Source organism: Taurulus bubalis (genome assembly GCF_910589615.1).
Source record: "Taurulus bubalis genome assembly, chromosome: 4".
Classification (NCBI taxonomy): Eukaryota; Metazoa; Chordata; class Actinopteri; order Perciformes; family Cottidae; genus Taurulus; species Taurulus bubalis.
In genome coordinates, this window is record NC_136592.1 from 23,440,547 (window position 1) to 23,451,943 (window position 11,397).

The following is an 11,397-nucleotide window of genomic DNA, read 5'->3' on the forward strand; positions in this document are numbered from 1 at the left end:
TGAGAGAGAGACAAGAGTCCCCAGCAAATCAGGAGCTAATTGATTAAAGAGACTTCATTTGAATAGGAGGGGGGCTGGCGAGGTGCCAATCGCCTTTCAAAGGAGCCCCCGTATGATTAATCGCAGAGTATTATTGATAATCATAACGGGGCACATGCGCGGTGGATGGGCTCGATTTACGTAATTTTTGAGAAGGTTTTGTAGTCATTTTTGTATTCTTTGCCTGCTGATGTGCCAGCCAGCATGTCGCGGAGGAAACAAGCGAAGCCGCAACACTTCCAATCCGACTCTCATCTGCCTTTATCGGAGCACAATGGTGAGTCCTCGTACCTATCCCTCCTTCTATCCAGGCACCCTGAATATCTCACTTTTTGGGGCAGTTTTTTTTTTGGTCTGACGGTTCAAGTTAATACTTTGAATTTAACTTAATACTATTGTTTTTGCTTATTTGTTTGCAAAGTGATGAAAGTCTAGCACTTTTTTCAAAAAACTTAACGTTTAGGATTTCATGACATTCACTTTACTCCAGTCCAGAGGGGAATTTAGACTATATTATCAGTACTATGAATGCAAAAATAATGGAACTATAACTAATAAAAAAAAGTTAAATATAGTAAAGATAAGTAGCTATTCATCTTCAGGTTAACGTGTGTGCGAAAAGTTTCCAAACTTTTTTGGTCTGCTTCAGCTTTAAATCGTGTTTTTAAACTGAGTGTAAAGTCAGCTGTAACGATGGCCGGGTGAGTCTCGGGCTTCTCTCCGAGGCTTCGCTGCCTCTTTATGGACCACCCTGCCTCTCCTGTCGGGACCGACCGGTCCTATTCCCACACACGCACACATGTCCCTCATTCGCGTGTGTTTCTGTCCCGCGCTGTAAAGTCGCACCATGTTTTCTGACCTTTTTAATGAAAATCAGTGTCAGAGAGTCACTGCCTGTTCGCTTTATTGCTAAAAGTTAGATGAAAGTAGGACAAGCTGCTCCAAAGAGCGCAGATGAACACGCACCCTGACCCTGGACATATCCCACCGGTCGCTTCTGCGTTTTTTTGTTCAAATAGCAGCATAGAGAAGTGAAGGCTTACACACACACAAACACACACATTGTTTTTCTGTTTTATTGCAAAAATAATTCGTAGTTTTCTTTTCATAAATTCGCGTGTTGTTGTTTTCCTTCATCGCCTTAAGAGACGCGTATACCTAAAGATTATCTTTGGCCTGCTGGGAAAAAATATAGCGATGGGAAATATTTCTTTGCAAAGTGAAATACCCTTTTTTTAACGGTGCTGTTACATGTGGAATCAGTCTGTAGGCTACAAAGTGCTTCAGAACTGGAAAGGTCTCTGTATGCAAGTGGAGTTCAGGGTGAGAGTCGAGCTGTAATTACATGTAAATTGTTGAAAAGACGTGAAACTAAAAGGAAAACTTAACCAAAACAACGGCATTATGAGAGTGTAGGAAAGGTTATTAACAGCTGAATTTAGTAACAGGACGTTGCGTTGTAACGTGTATTTTTGTTGGCCGACTTTTTTTTAATTTTCTATCAAATGACTCACTAAGGAGAAAAGAAAATTCATTTATTTTTCTGAATTCATGAGAAATTACTTTAATTTAAATGGAAGCTTATCGATGGTCTGCTATGCAGTATAATCGAATTGTAATGCTCAACATTCATGTTGTTATTATTTTACAAATTATTTGCACACACAAAAAATAAGACATAAATAAAACCTATGAAAAAATAAAATATTTGTGGCATATGCTAGACCTGTTGGATAAGGCCTATAAATTAAATACATGCAATGTAAATACTCTCAAAGCCACATTGTGTTTAGTGCTGCATGCCTGAAAAGCATGTGCAGGTCATTTCAAATAAACACTTGCTTCTTTCAGGAGAAAGTCGTGTAGAAAATGTATTTGCAGCTTATTTCACGTGATTTTTAGAAACTTGATGATTAAGGCAAAACCTAGTTTTGTTTCCCTGCATCTTTCTTTTAAATCTAATAAACTTAGTGAATAATTACTCTAGTCAATAACTCTGGCAACATACCTAATTATGTCCAATTCTGTGCCACATGTTAACATTGTTGCAAGTGCCTTGTGTTTATAATTATAAGGGTATGGACATGTTGTCTTTTGATTTTGGGGGTATTTAGCTGTGTGCCCCTAGCAAGTGTGCTGTGTGTCTTCTGGAGAGTTGTGGTGGTCGGAAGTGAAAACAGAAAGTCATTGTATTTGTAGCTGAACATCAGTGATGCTGAGGGCCGGAGTTACTGGGAGGTCGGCCTGAGAGCCACAGAGGGTGGGATGTTGAGCTGTTTTAACCTTTGCCAGTGCCCCTCTGTGTGGAGGTGATGTAAGTTCAGGGCCCAGTGTGTTCCTCACTACCTCGCCATTGACCCTGCTGGTCGGAGCTGCAGGCGGCCCAGCGAGGCCTCGGCTTTTCATTTAAGTGCGTGTGCGCGAGGCCTTATCAATGTTTTGGCCATCCCCTTTTGCCCTATCAGAGTGGCCCCCCTAGAGGGGAGATTGGCAGGGCAGCCCACTTTGCACTGTAGTTCCCTGCAAACAGAGAGTGCAGTCACTTGTCATTTTGCCAGTGTTTATGTGGTGTGAGTCTCGCTGTAGCCTGAAGGACTTGCTTTGCCTTTTTTTCCCCTCCCCTTGAGCTTTAAGCATGTCACCGGGGCAGAGCTTCTTAGATTTGAGTCTTGTCCTGGACCACGGCAGCTTTAGTGGAACCCCATCTAGTGTTCAGTGGGATGAGTCCTGAGTGCTGGAGACGATGAGAGCAGAAAACCTCCTGAAGTTACAAGTGTCAAGAGGCTCACAGAGGCCCCCAGCAAAAAAATAATGTAGGATCTTTAAAGCTCTCCGTTAACTTTTTCGACTAATCCTCGCTTTCTTGTCTCATATTCAGACGTTGGTCAGTCTCTTTGAGTCTCTGTCCTCTGCTCTTTGTCTCTCCTGACGCCCTTTAGCCCTGCGCACTGCTTACATTGTGCTGTTGATAGAGATTCTATGGAAGTTTTACAGACTCCATCTTTATGCCAGCTTGACTTTATCTTAATTTTAATTGGAAGTTAATCCTTGCTATTCGGGGAATTAAGCCTAATGCTAGCATCTGTGTTGTTTGCTATTCTGGTTTTATGTGGACAGTGGATTTGTTCATGCATTGATTTAGTTTTGATAATTATTTTGTCGTCATGTAAAGTAAAATAAAGTAAGGCACAGTCAAAAACTCAAATCAGTAGGCGTGTAAGCGTTTAAGTTGATGAAATATTATTATGTTTTGCAGCCAAAAACATTATTGTTTTTCTTCTCTAACATTTAAGATAGATTTGGTGAAGAGGCGACTGTCTTCTGCTGCATCGCACAATTTTGATAAATGTGCTCCAGTTCCTTAATTGACGAAATAGAAATGCACAAATAATTGTGTGCATACATATGTGTTTTATGTTTAATTGTTTTTTAATTTTCCAAAATTCTATATTGTAGTTATAGTTTTATTATTGTAATTTGTTTTTATTTGCATGTGAACAATTTAATTATTCAGATCCTTTGAATTCGTAGGATTTTTTTTTTAAATGCGCACTGCACACAATGTTATGGAAATGATCTTAATCAAAGAAACACACTTTGGCACTTTGTATCACTATGTGTATTAGAGATATGGGGAATTAATTAAATATCTTCACTATGTCTTAAATAGTGTATGCATCGTGTATTGTTTTTTTCTCATGTTCTGCTTTGATTTGACCATGAACACATATATTTATTTATTAACTGTGCATCTTCCAGAAGTTTGAGAAAAAAGTAATACCCCTAATTTGTGTACAGTCAACTTTGAGAAAAGGGAAAGGTGTTGATTTATTTATTTTCAAAATTAGCACCTGGGGTGTAGACGGTGGGTGGAAGGGAGGATTTCACATGAAAAGTTATCATTAAAGTTGAGTCTTCCCTGTTTGCATGGTTTGGTGGTGTGAGGGCCAGGGTTTACTGTCATGGCAACTTTTCGTTATCTGATGTCTCTGAGCAGAGAAACATTGAGGGAGATAATCCCTGAATTAAACAGGATCTGCTTTGAGTCGACTGAGATGAGCAGGGCCAGGCTGTGCCGACGATCCCCGCCGCTCCCATGCTGCGCGAACAATGGGAAGGCATCCTGTCTCTCTGTGGGGCAGGGCTGCACTTCTCTGGGTTTCATTTGCAAATGAATTCTTTGCCCTGATGAAAGTGTTGAGGGGCCAGAGCCACAATGAAAGGGATTCATAGAGAAATACAATTTGTAAATCAACTTGTATGTTAAACAGCAAGATTTTAGTGTGACAAAGAGGGGAAAGAATCAGGAAAGTCTGTAGCCCAGCAGTGGCTCTGGGGGCAGGGGGACGTTTTGCCTTTTCACTCCCTGACTCATCTTGTTTATCAAAATGAAGGAAACGCGTTTCTCTGCTCATCTGAAAGGCAGCATTACTTTTGAATTTTCATGCGAGTGAAAATAGAAGTTGCTGCGTCTGTATTGCAAGATCTGTGAACTAGTGTGTTCAGGTTCGGCAAGTTTGTGATTAATGGATTCTGATTTATTACCCTACTATTAAGTTTTGACCAAGTCATTTAAACAAATAGTTTTTTTTCTGTTGCTTTTCTCCCAGAAGAACTCACTGATGAGTGTTTGTTGCTATGGTTGAAGTTTATTCTAACAAAAGTCTGAAATGTATTTTTCTTACTTTTCATTGGATTGCAAACATTTCAAATATATAAACAAATAATTTAATTTCATACGTACTGAATAAGTCACCTTTTACTTTCGCTCTCATTTTTTTTCCTCTTTTGTTTTGCTTGTTGTGTTTAGTGTCTGCACGTAACAGCCTAGACACCCCGGGCTCTGTTGTTCATGTCTCACTGTGACTGCCTGAGTGGATACAAATGAGTTTAGTGACATAGATAACCTGTCCAAGATGCCCATAGTTGGCTGAAAATGAGCAAAGTTGACAGCAAATTGAAAGTCTAATAAGTCCTTCAAATGCTTGATTTGAGCCTAGTGGACAAGTAGACTTTGAAGGGCATGGGATATAGGAAATCAATGCCTTTCTATGAAATTTCATTAAGACCCAATGTCCTCACTTCACTCTATTCTATATTTTGATGGATTATCTGGAGAAAATGATTACCTTTGGTCAGGCTGATGAAACCCAGATGTACATCTTCAAAGATCACTTTTAAGCAATATTTGAGTAGTTCCATTGATTTTGTATCCCTCTTATCGTGTTTCAGAGGCCACTGCATTGAATAAGGCCTTTCCCCATTTCTGTTGTCTTATTGTTGCCTTTCGATCGTTGTTTTTGTGAACGCATCAAGGGGATAAGTGTAAAACTGATTAACTTAAGATTAACAACAATGGAATTTGAGGAGATAAAGCCGCTTCTTCAGCTGCAAAACATTTCTAATCACTAATCCTCTGTTTCCTCTTTTTCAGGGGACACAGAACTTTGCTCAGAGGAACCCCCCTGCAAGGAGTCAGACGCCCACGTCTGTAGCAGATGTTGTGCTGAGTTCTTTGAACTATCAGATCTTGAGGAGCACCAGAAAAATTGCACTAAGAATCAGTTAGTTCTGATAGTGAATGACAACCCTGTCTCCCCCACCGGAACTTTCTCACCTGGGTCTCCTCCTCATAATCCCGATGACCAGATGAATGACACAGCTAATAACACTGATCAAACAGAGTGCAGTGACCTTTTTGAGCCTAACACTCTTGACATAGAAGAAGCCATGGACGTGGACGTTTCAGGAATGAGCAGCGGTCATGAAGAGGAAGGCAGTCATACAGAGAGCGGGAGCCTTATCAACACAGTCAGCAGCCAGGGAGGAAGGAGCACCTCTGGCCCTGCACTTGGTACTTCAGCTATATCTGAGCCTCTACCTCAGCTCAGAAACATGACTGAACTGGGAAGCTTCTCTATGATCAACAGCAATGTTATAATCGAGAATCTGCAAAGCACCAAAGTAGCTGTGGCCCAATTCTCCCAAGAGGCCCGTAACACAGGGGGCCCCAGGGTGGCAGTGCCAGCCCTTATGGAGCAACTTCTCGCCCTACAACAGCAACAGATCCATCAGTTGCAGCTTATTGAGCAGATTCGCCATCAGATACTGCTACTGGCCTCCCAGTCCCCAGAACTGCAGGTGCCTCCAACTTCTGCTCCAGGCTCAATGGGGCCTGCTGCCAACCCACTGACCACACTCAGCTCACATCTTTCCCAACAGCTGGCCGTAGCCGCAGGCCTAGCGCAGAACCTGGCTAGTCAGTCAGCCAGTATTAACAGCCTAAAGCAGCTGGCTGCAGCAGCACAGCTACCTCAGTCCAACCCAAGCAGCAGTGAGACATCTCAGAGCATTAGCACACTGGGGCCATCAACAGTCAATACCCAATCCTCTGACAAGAGGCCGAATCATATGAGTAGCCTCCACTCTCAGCTCAGCAACTCCTCCCTCACTAAGTCATCCACGCCAGCATTTGGAATGGGTAGCCTGTTAAGCTCTGCAGTGAATCCCCTTCTACCTCAGCCCCCACCTGGAAACCCCATATTTTCCAGCTCTCTGCCCAGTGTTGGCACCACCGTAGAGGACCTCAACTCTTTAGCAGCTTTGGCCCAGCAGAGGAAAGGCAAGCCGCCAAATGTCACTTCATTTGAACAGAAGAGCAGCTCTGATGAGGCTTTCTTCAAGCATAAGTGCAGGTTTTGTGGCAAGGTGTTTGGGAGTGACAGTGCCTTGCAAATCCACCTGCGCTCTCACACTGGCGAGAGACCATACAAGTGTAATATATGTGGCAACCGCTTCTCCACCCGCGGTAACCTGAAGGTGCATTTCCAGCGTCATAAAGAAAAATACCCACACATCCAGATGAACCCTTACCCTGTTCCTGAGCATTTAGACAACATACCAACAAGCACCGGCATTCCATATGGTATGTCTATGCCCCCTGAGAAACCTGTCACCAGCTGGCTGGACAGCAAACCAGTTTTGCCCACACTGACTTCCTCAGTCGGCATGCTGCTACCACCAACCATGCCGAGCTTGCCACATTTCATTAAAAAGGAAGATCATTCAATAGCCATAACTAGCCCTTCTGTTGCAAAGAGTGTCTCGGCCATTGCTGAGCCTTTAGCTAAAGGTAATGACGGAGCGTTTGAAGAGGGTGAAGGTGCAACTCTGCCTACCTCAAATGGGAGAACTGAAGAAGGCAGCCACTCCTCAGGCTTCATGACAAATGTGAGCTCTGCCTCAGAGAGCACTGCTGACTACACAACATCTAACAGCCCGCCGATGATGACCAACCCACTCATGCCTCTTATGTCTGACCAGTTCAAGGCTAAGTTCCCCTTTGGAGGCATCCTGGATCCTCTCCAGGGGTCAGAGACCTCCAAGCTACAGCAGCTTGTGGAGAACATTGACAGGAAAATGGCAGACCCAAACGAATGTGTCATCTGCCACCGGGTGCTGAGCTGCCAAAGTGCTCTAAAAATGCATTATCGAACTCACACTGGGGAAAGGCCCTTTAAGTGTAAAGTCTGTGGCAGGGCGTTTACCACCAAGGGAAATCTTAAGACTCACTACAGTGTCCATAGGGCCATGCCTCCTCTGAGAGTCCACCACTCATGCCCCATTTGTCAGAAGAAGTTCACAAATGCTGTGGTTCTACAGCAACACATTCGCATGCACATGGGTGGACACATCCCCAACACCCCTCTGCCAGAGAGTTATCCAGAGTCCATGGTCTCTGACACTGGCTCATTTGGTGAGAGAGACATTGATGATATGGACAACTTCTCTGATGACAACTTTGAAGAAATGGAGGAAGGCCCAGACAGCAGTGTGCCAGACACACCTAGGTCAGCTGATGCCTCCCATTACAGTCTATGTAACTCACCAGCCCCCCTTGAAATGGCTAGCCAGGAGGAGCATGAGAGAAAAGGACAAGAGAATGCCCACAATGATGAAACCGAGGAGCTACAAGTCATCCAAATGAGGGCTATGGCAAATGGCTTAGTTGAGGGAGATTGCTTCACCAATGACTCCTCGTCTCTAGGCGAGGATGTTGAAAGCCAAAGCGCCGGGAGTCCAGCTGTGTCAGAATCTACCTCCTCCATGCAGGCGCCATCCCCCACTAGCATGCAGCCACAACCAAGCAAATCCCCTAGTCTCGAAGAAAGGCACCAGAGGGCCTTATCCTTGGAGCACACCACTGCAAGCCTCTTGCACTCTCACCCCTCAAACATTGGAGCACTGGACCTGACATCTCTCAATCCCTCAAAAGATCCCTTGGGCATGTTATTCCCCTTCCGTGAGCGTAGCATCATCAGGAACACATCCTGTGACATCTGTGGGAAGACCTTCGCTTGTCAGAGTGCCTTGGACATTCACTATCGAAGCCATACCAAAGAACGACCATTTATTTGCAATGCATGTAACAGGGGCTTCTCCACCAAGGGCAACCTCAAGCAGCACATGCTAACCCATCAAATGAGAGACCTGCCCTCACAACTATTTGAGCCGTCAAACACCAGCCTGTCCTGCAGTCCAACCCCTTCTCTCCTCTCTGTAGCCTCTCTTAACAAACCAGAGGTTAATGGCTTCTTCCATAGCCTCTACCAAGAACACAAGGAAATACCCTCTGGCATGGTCACATCATCAGCCTCCACCTCCCCAGTGCTTTCCTCTTCTGCGCCACGCAGGACGCCCAAGCAACACTTCTGCAACGCCTGTGGGAAGTGTTTCTCCTCCTCCAGTGCTCTGCAGATCCACGAGAGAACCCACACAGGGGAGAAACCCTTTGCCTGCAGTATCTGTGGCCGGGCCTTCACCACCAAAGGAAACCTCAAGGTAAATTTCGAAACATCCAGAAAACTGTTGACCTCCCAAACATTTGTGCGTGAGAACATGTTATGAAAAATCAGTCTCAGAGCTTCTATTTAGTTTTATACAGTGTGTGAGTGCACTCGGCATCAAGAGGTGATAATGTTGTATAATTAATGAGAGGAACAGCTCTCTGAGAAAACCTTTACCATTACCTTATAATGGAAAGGCTGAATCATGAAACTAATATGATTACTTGGTTCGCATTCCAGAATGTAATCAGCTAAGAATGATTCGGTGCACAGAATTAATTATCAGAGGCAATCATTGTGCACTAGGTCAGTCAGTAGTTTTCCACAACAGATTCTGTGGAAACTGTCACAGGTCTAAATCATTAAGAACGGCATCTTGCTCAATGATCTACAGAAACTTGGGCAAATTATGTGAACTTAATTATGTAAAACTTGGGATAATTACTTTTTACCACGTCCATCTCTAATCCTCAAGAGGAATTTGGGATGCATGTTAATTTTTTATTTTTAAAACGCTGGCTTTTGATTGACGATGGTTTTAAACATAGATATCTGCATTTGAGTTCCTCCGTTAAAGTACAGAGAAAAGTCTCTGAATTTTTTTGTCGTAGGTTGTACACAAATAACTGAAAACACAACCATTTATACCTTTTGGAGGATTATGAAGCTGGAAAAAAAAAAAATCTTTGTCATGTAAAGGGTATTGGCAGAGATGAAATGTCGCAATGAAACTGGACAGTGTAATTTAACCCCAAACCCGTGGTCCTCTTGTGAGATGAGCAAATTAAGGTTTAGATTAAACAGCATGTATCAGTCTTGCCAAAAAAAGATTTTTACACCATGCTGTTACCTCTTACAACATAAGCAACTAACTGGTCTGCTGCACACAGGGTGTGAAGCTATTTTAATTTGGAGTTGAGCATTATTATTATTTTTTCCATTGCATCATCTCATGTGCAGCTCTTGTGGCCAAGTTTGTAAACATCACTAATTGTCATCCCTCTCTTTGCTCTGTCCCTCCTCCCTCCCTTTTATTCCCATTCTCCCCCGCTCTCTCTCTCTCTCTCTCTCTCTTTCTCTTTCTCTCTCTCTCTCTGTAGGTCCACATGGGCACACACATGTGGAACAGTGCTCCCGCCAGACGTGGCCGCCGGCTCTCTGTGGATGGGCCAATGGCCTTCCTGGGTGCAAACCCAGTCAAGTTTCCCGAGATCTTCCAGAAGGACATGATGGCATCAAGGGCAAGCAACGGGGACCCGACCAGTTTCTGGAACCAGTACGCTGCAGCCTTCTCCAACGGCCTGGCAATGAAGACAAATGAAATCTCTGTCATCCAGAATGGAGGCCTCCCACCCATGTCAGGTGGCATGATGAATGGGGGTAGCTCTCCCATTGGTGGTCTGACCGGCAGCCTAGACAAGCTGCACAGCATGGAGCCCAACGCCGCTCTTGCTGGTTTGGAGAAAATGGCCAACACAGAGAATGGGGCCCACTTCCGGTTCACGCGCTTCATGGAGGACAATAAAGAAATTGTCACCAGTTAGAGAGAATGTCCTCAGTTGCGCACAGACACGTGAAGATGCCTGAAGGCATACTGTACACATATGTAGACAAACAGAAGAAAGAGACCAAGACAGGGACAAAATCAACTGAACTGCTTTGCTCGCCATTGAATCTTTACGAACACGAGTGTGAAGACAAGTTGCTTTTTTTGTACAATGTACATGTTATAGTTTTACGGAGCTTATTTATTAGTGATTATAACCTTGCTTGAAACCAAGTGGAAGCATTAACAGTTAGGTTTTTGTTTGTTTTAAAGCCAGAATGGGTATGTATGGGTGCTTAAAAAAAATGTGCTTTTGAAACTTAGAGTATCTGGGTAGATAACCTTACCTTGGCATTAAGTTATTTTCTGTCTGTAGTAGCTATAACCGAACTGTCGATGTTCATGTGATGCATTAGCCCTGTAATAAGCAAACAGACTTGCTGTAAATAATGTACACTGATCTTCTGTAGATGGTCTAACATCTGTGTGTTCATGCCCCCTCCCCTCATGCAAGCAAAACAATGAAATTCAGGCACTAAATGATGTGGTAGTTCCTTTCTTTCCAATTTACATTTACCTTTATTTTATTTAAGGAAGACAAAACATTGAAGTTTGCTACATTTCAAGGGTTTCTTTAGTGTTAACTTTTGTTGTTACTGTTTCTGTGTATTGTACTTTCTACTTTTTATTTACTTCCATATTTTTCCCTCAATTTCTTTTATGTTGCTCGTATTTTGGTATTGTTGAAAGCAAGACAGAAGGGAACATTCGGTGTGGCCCATTTCCTGGCTTTTGGAACTGAGACAGCCAATCAAATGAGCAGGATTCTCCTTCAGTTTCTCAGCTGGATTTCCACGTTGCTGCTATGTCCCAGCATCCTCACTGACATCAAGTGCAAAGTTATGTGTTGAAGCTTCTGTAAATATGTTCAGATGTGGAAATAAAAACTCCCTCGTAAGAAAATGT

At 43.4% G+C, this 11,397-nt stretch overlaps 1 protein-coding gene across 1 annotated transcript; it reads left to right on the forward strand.

Annotated features, from left to right (window-relative positions):
• Nucleotides 1–243: 243 nt before the first annotated feature.
• On the forward strand, nt 244–10,429 carry sall1a (spalt-like transcription factor 1a; the record flags this gene model as incomplete). The annotated part of the gene is made up of 3 exons (XM_079217054.1): nt 244–316; nt 5,474–8,880; nt 9,986–10,429. The coding sequence occupies 3 exons, from the start codon at nt 244–246 to the stop codon at nt 10,427–10,429; spliced, it is 3,924 nt and encodes a 1,307-aa protein (XP_079073180.1).
• Nucleotides 10,430–11,397: the final 968 nt, after the last annotated feature.